General features: G+C 39.3%; 1 protein-coding gene across 2 annotated transcripts; it reads right to left on the bottom strand.

Moving 5' to 3' along the window:
- Positions 1 to 55: 55 nt before the first annotated feature.
- Positions 56 to 13,384, bottom strand: lrrc71 (leucine rich repeat containing 71). 2 transcript variants are annotated; one of them, XM_085149551.1, is made up of 17 exons: positions 10,396 to 13,384; positions 8,579 to 8,617; positions 8,384 to 8,497; positions 7,568 to 7,666; positions 7,256 to 7,331; positions 7,071 to 7,145; positions 6,843 to 6,911; positions 3,183 to 3,342; positions 3,007 to 3,090; positions 2,793 to 2,867; positions 2,595 to 2,669; positions 2,451 to 2,514; positions 2,291 to 2,361; positions 2,167 to 2,193; positions 1,979 to 2,087; positions 1,634 to 1,731; positions 56 to 922 (listed from the first exon to the last, which is right to left on the bottom strand). In XM_085149551.1, the coding sequence occupies exons 1-17, from the start codon at positions 10,457 to 10,459 to the stop codon at positions 812 to 814; spliced, it is 1,410 nt and encodes a 469-aa protein (XP_085005677.1). In that variant the 5' UTR covers positions 10,460 to 13,384; the 3' UTR covers positions 56 to 811. The 2 variants fall into 2 exon arrangements, with proteins under 2 accessions (XP_085005677.1, XP_085005678.1); XM_085149552.1 differs by lacking the exon at positions 2,167 to 2,193 and having other exon boundaries at positions 1,979 to 2,101.
- Between the last annotated feature and the right edge of the window lie 107 nt (positions 13,385 to 13,491).

Here is a 13,491-nt window from a genome sequence, read left to right as displayed (position 1 = left end):
TGGAGCAGATGTGGAAGGTAAAGTACAAAAAAGCATTAGAGCTGTAACTCCAAAATTGGAATTTTTACATTTATTTATTTATTTTTAGGGAAAATAATGAATAGTTTGATGATGGGACCGAAATGGAATATTAATTAATTAAAAGCCCAGCACAACAGGATAATGGATTACACAGTTTGATTCCAGGAGATACAAATCATATAAATCCCTCTAAGGTTACGTCCGGAAGATCATCCAGTGTAAGAATCTGCCAAATCACACGCATGGAGTGGCTGCTGTGGTGAGCCCTTGTAAATGAGGGCTAAAAGTAGCTTTTATTCAAGTAAATACTGGCACAACAATGCTGCACTCAAGCAGTCAGATGATAAAAAGTGTTTAGGTAAAACAGATTTATTTAGTTTAAGGTAAAAACTTGGATCTTTGTCTCTTGAGTCAAATGTCCTCTATTCTGAAGCCATAATGGTTCAGATCCTGGAGAAAAAAACATCAAGATCCAGGAGACAAACAGTCTGTAGCAGAACCATCTGTATTACTCAAAGACACTAGCATTTCCCAATGTCCACCTATCCATAACCAATTTAGAACCACCAATAAACCTAATGTGCATGTCACCTGAGTGATGGCTGGTAACTGTAAGGTGACTTAACTAAAACAATTAATCTACGCAGTTCTGATTGGCTGCCCTGTTCACTCATATTATTCTCTTTAATTAATTCTGACAAATAATTAAACAGCTGAAATTACTATTATACAATTATACACATATTTGTGTTGCTATAAGACAAAGTGAAGGCGCGTTCTGTCAGCCTCTCTACTCTCCCAGTCCCTCCTCTTCAGAGTTATTTTTTTTCATTGGATCTAAGGCAGCCATCATTTCCTTTATCTTCACGTAAAGCTCATTTTCTGGTGGGAAAATGTTTCTCTGTGAGAGAGAGAGAGAGAGATCAGAAATTATAGCAAATAAATGATGTTCACATTAATCAGCACTTATTTTTAGGTAAAATTGAATGAAATGGGAACAACTTGAACAACAAGTTGATAAAAAAATTAATAAAAAGCCAGAATGTAATAAAGCAAAACAGACTTTAATAAATGCTGAAACATAATATAATATAAATAATGTGATGACAGCGGCTGTGAACGATTTTAAAGTCATTTTTTTTGTCTAAATGCGGTTCATGGGAATTGTGCACAGACGCCCACACACAGAGGCGGAGGATCTTGGAGCCATATCAATAAAATTGAAATGTGAAAGCCTTTTTGCTTTGCTTTGTTTTTTATTTTAACATTTAGGAATAATGTCAAAAAATAAGTCCAATTTTTTGTGGCGATCAAAGAGGAGGTGCTATTTTTGGCATTCTGAGCATGAAGCGAGCGAATCAGAGGTTACATTCACCTTCAAATGCCAACTTTATTCCTGACATTTAAAGTTTATTCACAAAACACAAAGAAAAACGTCATCTTCTGATTTATTTGCAAAATTCAACTTTTATATTAAAATGTCACGTTTAGTCTCAAAAATTCCAAAAAGCAAAAGAAAAGAAAAAAAAAACTTCTTCTTTTTTTTAAACTTCATGTGGCTCTAATACTTTTCGCACAGTGTCAACTTGAGTGCCCTGTGAGTGCTACGTACCTGCAGACAGAGACGCAGCAGACCTCCACCCTCGCCCTCGCCCTGCGCTTGAAGTGATGCCAAAAAGTGAGGCAGCGACTTCTCTGTGATTCTGTTTCCTACACAAACACACACCAAAAGACTTTATTTCAGTCCTGATAATGCATGTCCACACTTGCAAGAAGTCAAAGACAAGTCCTGCCATCAAATCTAACAGTAGTTGTTTTTATCTCTTTTGATTATTTTAAATGTACAGCACTTTGGTCAACAGTTGTGGTTTTAAATGTGCTATATAAATAAATTTGACTTTGATTTTGTGCTTTGACTTTCCTGAGAAGCACAGATAAATGCACCACAGCTGCTGACCTGCCAGGTTGAGGGAGACAAGAGTCGTGTTTCCGGGCATGAAGACCTGTCCGTCCCTGGGATCCACCGACGGGTGCAGCAGGGGATTCGCTGAATCCACCAACTCTGCCTGCTCACGGAGAACTGTCAGATCAGCGCCATCATTGAGAATTATATTTTTGCTTCACAAAATGTTGCATCAAACAAACCTTATTCATGCTAGTATTTGATGTATCCTGCAGGGGAAAAAAACAAAACAAAACAAAGCGAAACCAGTGAAATTTTATACTGTGTTGCGCATCCACATGATGCTCCGCAAACAGAAAACGTTACCTCTTCTGCATGTTGCTTCTCTTTGCCCTCTGCCTTTCCACCTCTAGCCTGAGATGCTCTTGTATCAGTGGCTAGAAAAGATGTCAGGGATAAACGATTAACACAGCTGTCATCTCTCAGAGAACAGAACAAGTGTTTCAGGTGCGACAGGAGCAATTACTTTTCTTGTTTGGCTTTTGGTTGTCTTTGTTGGCGTCCGGTTTCTCGTCTTTTCTGGTTGCTTCCTGTAATAAGAATCAATAGCACAAGATTTGCAGCCCACACTAGTTTAAGAATTTGCCAAAAGTCAGTTTTCGCATGAAACCTTTTTTTCAGGAGTGCCTGTGGTCTCTCCTGTGCTGCCAGCTAATGTCTGGAGAGGCTCATCCTTCACTAAAGCCTGAAAAAAACCCAGATCAAAAATAAACCTGAAAGCGGTTTAACTACATGTGCTGTGAAAGCAGTGCTATTCAGAGCACTTAGTTATTAAAGTCAGTTCAGTGAATGACACTGCCACTCTTACAGCTTGCACTCTTTTCAGAAGCAGCTTCCTCCTCTCCACTATTTCCTCATGAGTTAAGGCAAACTCACGAAGTACCTGAAAAGGGGAGTAGCAAGCACTGGAGGCTTATTAAATTACATTACATAATGCAATAAGATGAATATGATTTAAGACATTTTAACTGCTAATTCAAATGCATTATCTGTCAGTTAAACTCTGTGATGTAAATTGATACCGCAGCCAGCTGAGCAGCTCCTGCATCTCCAACCTGATTGTTGCACAGCGAGAGAAAGAGCAAAGAACGATTCAGCCGCAGGCCCTGAGGCAAAACAGGACGGAGACAGAGACATCAGCTCAGCGGTCACACAGGGGACATACACCAGGGAATATGCCGTCAGTTCTGGGTTATACCTGAGCAATAAGTGCAGCACCTGCATCACATATACGGTTGAACGCCAGGTTGAGTGACAGGAGGTTTTTGTTGGCAGACCTGGCTGTCGAAAGCGCTGAACCAATCAGGCGTGCGCCTTCAACTCCTATCCGGTTATTTCTCAGAGACAAGTGAGTGAGGCTGGATCAAAGAAACACATGACATTAACTGCTCTTGTGTGCAGAATGGTGTGTAAATACAGGAAGAGGGTTTTCCAACATTGCGGTCGCTATTTATTAATTTGTTGTTTAAGAATTATAATACAGTGGGGCAAAAAAGTATTTAGTCAGCCACCGATTGTGCAAGTTCCACCACTTAAAATGATGACAGAGGTCAGTAATTTGCACCAGAGGTACACTTCAACTGTGAGAGACAGAATGTGAAAAAAAAAAAATCCATGAATTCACATGGTAGGATTTGTAAAGAATTTATTCGTAAATCAGGGTGGAAAATAAGTATTTGGTCAATAACAAAAATACAACTCAATACTTTGTAACATAACCTTTGTTGGCAATAACAGAGGTCAAACGTTTACTATAGGTCTTTACCAGGTTTGCACACACAGTAGCTGGTATTTTGGCCCATTCCTCCATGCAGATCTTCTCAAGAGCAGTGATGTTTTGGGGCTGTCGCCGAGCAACACGGACTTTCAACTCCCGCCACAGATTTTCTATGGGGTTGAGGTCTGGAGACTGGCTAAGCCACTCCAGGACTTTCAAATGCTTCTTACGGAGCCACTCCTTTGTTGCCCGGGCGGTGTGTTTTGGATCATTGTCATGTTGGAAGACCCAGCCTCGTTTCATCTTCAAAGTTCTCACTGATGGAAGGAGGTTTTGGCTCAAAATCTCACGATACTTGGCCCCATTCATTCTGTCCTTAACACGGATCAGTCGTCCTGTCCCCTTGGCAGAAAAACAGCCCCATAGCATGATGTTTCCACCCCCATGCTTCACAGTAGGTATGGTGTTCTTGGGATGCAACTCAGTATTCTTCTTCCTCCAAACACGACGAGTTGAGTTTATACCAAAAAGTTCTACTTTGGTTTCATCTGACCACATGACATTCTCCCAATCCTCTGCTGTATCATCCATGTGCTCTCTGGCAAACTTCAGACGGGCCTGGACATGCACTGGCTTCAGCAGCGGAACACGTCTGGCACTGCGGGATTTGATTCCCTGCCGTTGTAGTGTGTTACTGATGGTGACCTTTGTTACTTTGGTCCCAGCTCTCTGCAGGTCATTCACCAGGTCCCCCCGTGTGGTTCTGGGATCTTTGCTCACCGTTCTCATGATCATTTTGACCCCATGGGATGAGATCTTGCGTGGAGCCCCAGATCGAGGGAGATTATCAGTGGTCTTGTATGTCTTCCATTTTCTGATGATTGCGACCACAGTTGATTTTTTCACACCAAGCTGCTTGCCTATTGTAGATTCACTCTTCCCAGTCTGGTGCAGGTCTACAATTCTTTTCCTGGTGTCCTTCGAAAGCTCTTTGGTCTTGGCCATGGCGGAGTTTGGAGTCTGACTGGTTGAGGCTGTGGACAGGTGTCTTTTATACAGATGATGAGGTCAAACAGGTGCCATTCATACAGGTAACGAGTGGGGGACAGAAAAGCTTCTTACAGAAGACGTTACAGGTCTGTGAGAGCCAGGGATTTTCCTTGTTTGAGGTTACCAAATACTTATTTTCCACCCTGATTTACGAATAAATTCTTTACAAATCCTACCATGTGAATTCATGGATTTTTTTTTCACATTCTGTCTCTCACAGTTGAAGTGTACCTCTGGTGCAAATTACTGACCTCTGTCATCATTTTAAGTGGTGGAACTTGCACAATCGGTGGCTGACTAAATACTTTTTTGCCCCACTGTATGTTGAAAGTTTCATTTTTGTAGATGTTTTTTGTTAGCTACTTTGCATTATTTTTGGCTTATTTTCTTACTCACTTGTCAAAATTGCTTTAAAAAGATTTTTCTTTATTTTATTTTTGGGGGGGACTTTGTTGTCAGTTACAGTGAAAAAATGAGGACTCTATGCAGTTCTGTGAAAAAATAACGACACGTCACAATTCACTAGCTTATAGAAACACCATAAATGGCAACTCCAGAATATTTTGGTACACAGAGGACTTCATGGTCTACTCAATGACTGAGATGCCCATGTCCTGTGGCTGCAAAACAAGCCCAAATCATCACCTCTCCACCACCATGCCTGGTTTCTGCCAAAACCGCTGTGCATTACGCTCATGACTTTAAACTAGAGAGTGACACCAGTGCTTATGGTGCAGGTACAGTAAATTAGAGTGAGGTTTACAGAAGTGTTCACCATCCAGGCTGCTGTTTTTCAAAGAAATTCAAGAAACCCCAAATGATTTAGAGCACAACTGAGAAAGAAACCTTAGCGTTACTTTTGGGTATGCAACATTCTGAGGTGTACTTTGGTTCCAGCACCACCTCCGCTGATGATCACAATGACCACAATCCTCTGCTTATATCTCAAATGCTCAGTAACAATGATGCAGGTCCTTATTGCTGCAAGATTTCAACACCGAGTACACCATCTGAAGGAGACTGATAACACTGTGGCAGATGTCTTATCTCATATAGATCAGGCATTTCTTGTGGAGGAGAGTGATATAAGGTGGAGTCAATATGACCCAGCTCATAATTTTATATCACTTGTATTGTTTTCTCTCCTCTCTGCTGTTCAGTTTTTTTTCTCTGTGTTTTCAATTATTGCAAAGGTTAGAAGCGCCGACTTTAAATTATGACCTGACAAAGGGATTTCTAATTCTCGTGATGGATAAAGCGAGGTTTTGTGAAACATTTGAAGCAGTTTTTGTCAGAACTGTCAAAAACAATCTGACACCCATCTCCACAGTGACACCTACTGGCGGCTTTTGCTATTGTCACATCTTAATGCTATTCTGTTGCACTATTGTAAACAAAGCTCTATACTTTGGGGCAGTGTTTCAAAACATTTCCACTTCATAAGCTTGAATCAATCTCAAAACTTTTGTATTGAGCATCCCAACCAGTCTAAGCTGTGTGTTTTTGTGGAGAGTAGTGTTATATGAACAAGTGTTTTCCACTCTGTAATAGATAAATCTGTTTGGACTGTGGTAATGTGGCTAGCATTGTTGCATAGCAAGAAAGTCCTGGGTTAGAATCCACCATCTGGCCAGGCCTTTCTGTGTGGATTTTGCATGTTCTCCCTATGTGTAGGTTCTCTCTGGGTACTCCAACTTCGTCCCAGGGTTAGGTTAGAAGTGTGAATGGTTGTCTGTCTCTCTGTGTTACCCTGCGACAGACTACCCTTACTTGGGAGCAGGGGAGTCACATATTGTGTTTCACACTTTGGTGTTCTGTCCAAAAGACTTTGTTCCAGAAGCCTCATGGCTTGTTCAGACATAACTTTGCAAACCTAAGCTGTATGAAAGCATGAACGTTAACATTTAACATGCTAACTGAGGCCTGTAGAGTTTGAGATGTAGCTTTTGCGCTTCTGCATTTTCTCCATGCACTGCACGACCTGAACTTGGGATGAATCACGGTGCATCAGTGGCATTTTGATTATGAACCTGATTTTTAACAAATGGCTACTACAAACATGTTTACATGTGTGACTGTTACGCTACTTACACACTGTCCTCAGAGAGAAGAAGGTGGTAGCCCTGCTGTGGAAGAACATTGCCTTCCAGTGCCACAACCCTAAGTGAACACAAATCAGAGGGGCTGTTTCAGTAACTCTCAGTGCTAAAGCGAAATTTGTCTGCTATTCTACATAATTTCCTGGCATGAAGTCAAAACACATTTGGACCTGTTGTGATGTGGTGCAAAATGCTTGGGGGACAGTGGGTATCTGCTCACCTGAGGCTGGAGCACAGCGGTATTGTGTTCATGAGGGCGACTACCATGCGATCTGTCAGTCCCGCCTGCCAAAACCTGCACAACCGTGGACAAGATTACACCAACAAACAAGAACAAAACAGTGACAGCTGTAACCTCGTTCGCTGTAACAGGAGTGTGCCTCCCTGCAGCACCTCATTACTCACCCAAGGCTCTGAAGCTGGTTCATGGAGGGGAGCATCTTCTGTAGCGCTCGGAAAATCTGCTCATTCACTCTCCATCCTGTTCATTCATGACATATCCAGTCATTTTCTCACCACATGCTTCAAACAATAATATGAGCTCACTTCTCAATTAACAAGATCCAATGATGTCTTTCAAACTCTGACATTACACACAACATAGAATGATATGACTGCAGGTAACCAGTGATAACTACAGACTCAGAAACTCAAATTCTTTAAATGTTGAATTAATGCCAAGTACAGTTATAAACCCTCGCCTTCTTTTCCTCTTACCAGAAACCTTCATGCTCCTGGCTCTGTCTTTACTCTCCAGCTCCAGTGTTAGGCAGGGTTTTGAGCAGAAAAAAGCATCACTCGTCTGTAACTGGTAATCTTTAGGAGGAAATTTATTATTAGTAAGAGAGTCTGAGATCATATAAATTATATTCACTGTTTATACTGTAGGAATGAGCATCAAGGAGTAATTCAAAATAATGCTGACCACAATAATACTGCAACGGTTGGTAAAATATTTTACAATATCTGTGTGACTGAAATCTAAGAAATACAGACGACCTGGTGACTCTGTAACAACAAATTCCAGTGAAGCAGTCATGGTCATGCTTACTTCCATGTCTCTTTGTGTTTGTAGATGTGTAATGTTTAACCTCCTGAGACCCTGCACCTTTTGTCCTGCTCAACCTGCTCCATCTCCTGCATGCCAAACAAGATCTTGGGTCTCAAGAGGTTTTATTACTTTGTACAGAAACATTCCAAATGTTTAGATTACTGATGCCAATACATTCCCACTAATTGACACATTTTTATCATCAATGTGGGCTTTAAGTCTCTGCCTCTCCAGTAGTATATTTTTTTACGCTAGGTCTGTTAGCCATAGTTCACCTCAAAAAGCTACATGTTGGTAATGTGTGGAAAATACATTCAAATCAAAGCATATAGTATTCAAAAACATGAACACATTTCCATGATCCTTCTTGCTCTAATGTCACAATTATCACAGATTTTATTTAATTTTTTTGTTTTATTTTCTGTTTCTCTGTCAGTGTGATATTACTCAAAGCAGAACCATCTCTTGTTTACTGGGGTCACCTTCAGTTTGACTGGCTGGGAACTTGGCAATAACAGCTGGGATATCCTTCACGTTCAGTAGAGCACACAGCACAGGGAAGTCAGTCTCTGCATTTCCTGTGCACTGATATTCATCTGTAGGGCAATGGGGATAAGTGCAAATCTCAGCAATCACCACAACCACACTAAGTAGAAGAGCTTCATATTTATGCTTACCGAAGGTCTGAACAGGAAGTGTTTCATTTGGAGTCGGTCCTGTAAACAGAAAGGCCTAGAGTCTTGACATAGCATGACAAAATCCCCAGCAACTCACAAAGCAAACATCAAAAACTTTCACTTTGATTGCATGAAAAGTTTTCACTGTCAATCATATCTCTATATAATGTGTGTTGTTAGATTACCACAGACAGCTACACTGCAATCAGTGCTACTTGAGAGACTGCAGACAGGAAAACTTATGTTACTAAAACCTCATGATGAACAAACATGTTATTGTGTACTTGTTATGATTGCTTTGATTATGTGCTGCAGCTGTTTCAAAATAAACCTTCTAAAATGAGATCACATAACTTGAAGTCTTACTTTATTTATTTTAAGAACTTTTTTTTAATCATGTGCTCTATTTTTCAGGGGGAAAAAATAATCCTGTATTTACTAATTTGCTTTTTTTCAAAAAAGGTTTGCCATAATGAAAATAGGCTGACATGAGAAAGTAGTATATAAAGTACAGTTTTGGTCAGATGTTCACATACGCTACTCATGGGCATGAATGTCATTTTAACTTTGGACCTTTTAATAATTTCTTTGAACTTTTCTTTTTCCAGGGTGAAATCATTGTACACCACACATCTTTAATAGCTTTTCAAAAACAAGCACCGGCTCCACAAGTTTGAATTCATTTTGGATTTTCTCTAATCAACACAGGGTCAAAATATATACATACGCTCCCTTAAATCTTTTCATAAGTGGAGCTGAAGGGTCTACAATGTCTTTTAAATTTGAATACGACCAAGGTGTATTAACTTCTCGTTAGTGATCATGAATAAGTACAACTGATTGTTTCTCTTTGCCAGCATAAAAAGGACTCGTTTGACAGCACTCATTAGATTGACTAATGCTCAGAACAATGCGAATAGGTCTATGGAACTCAGTGAAGATCTAAGAAACAGAACTGATGATTTTCACAAGGTGGAAAGATCTCTTGGGGCCATTTCTATACAGCTGCAGATTCCAACACAGTTGTATTTAAGTAAGAATGTGATGTGTCACCACTTTGCCAAGAATGTTCAGGAATAACCCACAAACCACCTAGGTTCAAGTCTGCCGTGAACTGGAAAATGCTGGAACACCAGTGTCACTGTACACATGGAAGCCAGTTTCACATTGCAATCCATTGAGAGGATGCCAACGAAGAAACAAGCCCCTACTCTAAAAGCTGGGTCTGTGGCAGTAAATCAACCAAATTAAATGAACTGTACCACATATCCCAAGAAAAGTGGTTAAATATCCAGCCAGAATTATTCCAGAAGTTTGCAGATGGCTTAAAAAAACAGTATCTGGAGTATAAACTTGCTAAGAGACATTTAACCACATATTAGGCGGAGGTGCATTTTAGTGAACCTGTAGGTAAATCTTGACTCTATGTGGAAAAGAGAAAATCCTAAATAAGTTCTATCTTGTGCAACTTGTTTTGTTAAAATCATTAAAGATGTATGTTGTACAATCATTCCACCCTGGAAAAATAATAGTTCAAATAAATAATTATTTGAAGCCCTAACTTGCCATGAGATTCAAGCGCATGATATACAAACCTCTGACCCCAACCGTAATTTGAATGAGTATATAAAACAGGTATTTTCAAATAACGTTACATATCGAAATAAAAGTTAAATTCTAAGTTGTATAAATGCTTAAAGTAACAACATATTTTTTCAGATAATGTGGCAAAAATTTAAATTACAGCTACGGTTAAGTAGCAGTCCAAGTAAAAAGGCGCTGCCATTCTTCGATAAAAAACAAAAAAACAGGCTAACCTGCGCTTTTCCAGGCCTCGTCTTGAGCGCTGGTTTTATCTTTCGGGTCTTTCTTTCTAGACATGGTTGCGCCTGAAACCACAATTACAGTCACACAGCTAAAAGCGTTAAAGACGATATCGTTTCAGAGAGTTTAATAACGCCGTTGTGAGCCCGTTAGGGCGTTTTGGCCGTTACTATGGATACTCAAGTTGTATCGCGAGATTTAAGTTCTTGGTTCTTCAACCTTTGGTTCTTAGTGTACTGGAAAAGTATAATTCATAAATATTTGAGTGAAAATATTATAGTATGTATGGCCCTAAAGTCGGTAACAGCGATAACGAAAACGTTAACTCGTCTATTGTCAACTACTGTACTATCGCGAGAGCTGAGAGAAGGACTCGTTTACTTCTTGACAAGTCTGTCGTACTTGATACATGAGTTTGTGAGTTTTTGAGGTCCAGAAAACATACTTAAATTACATAAATAATCTGTCTCACATATGTAATTTTTTTCTCTTTAAAGTGGATCAGGAGTGCTGAGAGCGCCTTATATTAACCCACCACAAGGAAGACTTTTTCTTAAATATATAGGTAAATCTTCACCATGTCCTAGCACTATAGTTTTACATATTTGGTTAAATTTCCATAAATTTTCAAGCGCCTTACAGGATTATATCTACATTTTTACTCACTGACCTCACTGTATTCTCTATTTTCTATTTAATTTAGCTACTTTTGGATAATTTTGAGCTTATTAGGCCTTTTGGTTTTATTCAAGCCATTTTGGTAGGGTTTGTATTTAATGTTTTGGCTGAACAATAGTATCTATATTGGGTATTTATAATTCTTTTTGTAAATGTGTGTTTGTGAAGTATATGAGGGGTTTTCAAAGGAGACCACCATAAAGTATATTCACAATAATGTAGTGCTTTTATTAAAAAAACAAACAAACAAAAAAACAAAAACAAATATAAAACAAAAAGTAAAAACCAACAGCATTTTTCATGACTTAAGAATCATAATTACAAACTTTAAACGAGTGGAAGAAGTTTTTTTTCTTTTTTTTTGACAAACTGTACACATCACAAAATGTCCGCCAGTCTGCCATTTACAATGCTTGCATCTTATTTTGTGATTGTCTAAAAATAACTAAACAAATCGCACAAAAAACACACAAATACAAGTACAAGCATCATACAATGACTGCTATCACAAAACGGAACCATTTTCCTATTTGAAAGAAAAAAAAACAAAGCAAAAAAAACCCAAAATAACATAATATTGGGCTGACAGCTTTTTTTATTTATTTTTTAAAACTTTTTCTTTCTGTCACCGTTTAAAAATATCTTAACATTTTTATGTTGGTTTGTTTTTTTAGTGTTCAACACTTTGCAGCAAAAAACAAGGAGCGCAGTTCTCCTTCAAAAGTAATATTAACAATGTTCAGCGACAAAGAGGTCGCTGCCAAGTCACTGTCATGTCCCAATGCCTTCTGTGTCCGTTTGACATTCTTCTCGCTCATGCAGTACATAGGTGAATTTCATTTATAGGCAACGAAACTTCAGCTTACTTTTTTTAATGTCGTCAGGACAGTTGGTGGTGAGATTTCTTGGACATTAAAAAGAAAAAACAATACAAAAACAAAAATCTTTTTCCTCCGAGCTTAAGTGTCTTCAGTATAGTCATACAAACGGAAGAAATTATAATATTATTATTATAATAATCATAATACATTTAGGGCTGAGTCCTGTACAGTACAATAATAAACAAATCCATTTTCAAGATATTGCTTTTGGAGACACTCCTCAATGTAAAGTGTGTATATTTACATAACTTGGCACTGTACAACTTCCTGATCCCTCTCCTCTCTCTGTCAGTGTCTCATTCTCGTCACATCTCTGTCAGTTTAACGCACCGGGACATTGCAGACTGTCCCTTTTAAACAGAGGCATTTGGGGGAAGAAAACAAAAAAGGAATCTCATCAAATATCACAATTTCTTTCGAAAACATTCTCCATGGCAACCAGGAAACATAGTTTAAAGACAAAAAAAAAAAAAAACCCTCCCCGGGTTCCCAATATACAGTATACACCTCCCCCCCAGTCTCACAGAATATAAGAAAATATGACCATCACGATACATTTCATGTTAAGTATTGTTTTTTCCATAGTTTTCTTAAAACTGTTAATTGCCATCGAGCCCTTGATTTTTTTTTGATTTTTTTAAAAAGGTATATTTTCATGAAATTCTGGCAGAGTGCACACACAAAATAAAACGCGTATCCACGCGCACACACTCGCACACGCAAGGCAGTCGGAGAGCACGGCTGTGTAAGGCGTTACAGTTGGAGCCAGTGTTCCCCCCTCTTCCCACCCCACCCCTGACCCACCCTCCCCGCCTGATTTAGTTAAGCTGGTGAATTATGTTTTACTTCACACACACAAAAAAAAATTTAAAAAAAGAGGGGCGAAGCGGACTGCCTCACGAGACGATTAAAAAAAAAAAAAAAAAAAAAAAAAAAAAAAAAAAGACTTTTACTGACAAAAGCGCGCACGCTCCATCTTCCCAAACCCCCTCCCTTTACTCTAATAAAACAAACACACCACAGGCCTCTTCTGTTCCTAAATGAGTTACTACAGTATAACAGGAAAAAGATAATAGACTTGCTTCTTTTTTTTTTCTTCCAGACTGCATCATCCAATACTGTGAGAGTGTTAGTGTGTTTTCATTATAGATACATTACAGAGAGCTTCACAATATCCATGGTACCAAAAGTGCAGTTCACCACCCTTGTTCTCTCTTTCTCATGAGCAGCATCTGAGCACACCGCTCAACTTTACATTTCTCCTATGCCATTCCTACCCCCACCCCACAGCCCCTGGGCAGTTCTTCTCTCATCCCTTACATTTGTTTCATTGCAGCTAGGTTCCACTAGGGGGAACAATTCTCCAGCACTCATACCCCCCCCCCCCCCCCCCCCCCACACACACACACAGACTGAATCATTAATCCATCCCTCCCCCCCTATCCATCCTTATTCAGTACCACTTATTTCATTACAGATGCTTGCTAGTGGAATTCATCTACCCATGGTTTCAATGTTCGATGCATTTAA

The sequence above is a fragment of the Neolamprologus multifasciatus genome, chromosome 22 (genome assembly GCF_963576455.1).
Source record: "Neolamprologus multifasciatus chromosome 22, fNeoMul1.2, whole genome shotgun sequence".
In the NCBI taxonomy this organism is placed as follows: Eukaryota; Metazoa; Chordata; class Actinopteri; order Cichliformes; family Cichlidae; genus Neolamprologus; species Neolamprologus multifasciatus.
The sequence above is the reverse complement of the archived record's forward strand: the minus strand, read 5'-3'. Positions and strand labels throughout refer to the sequence as shown.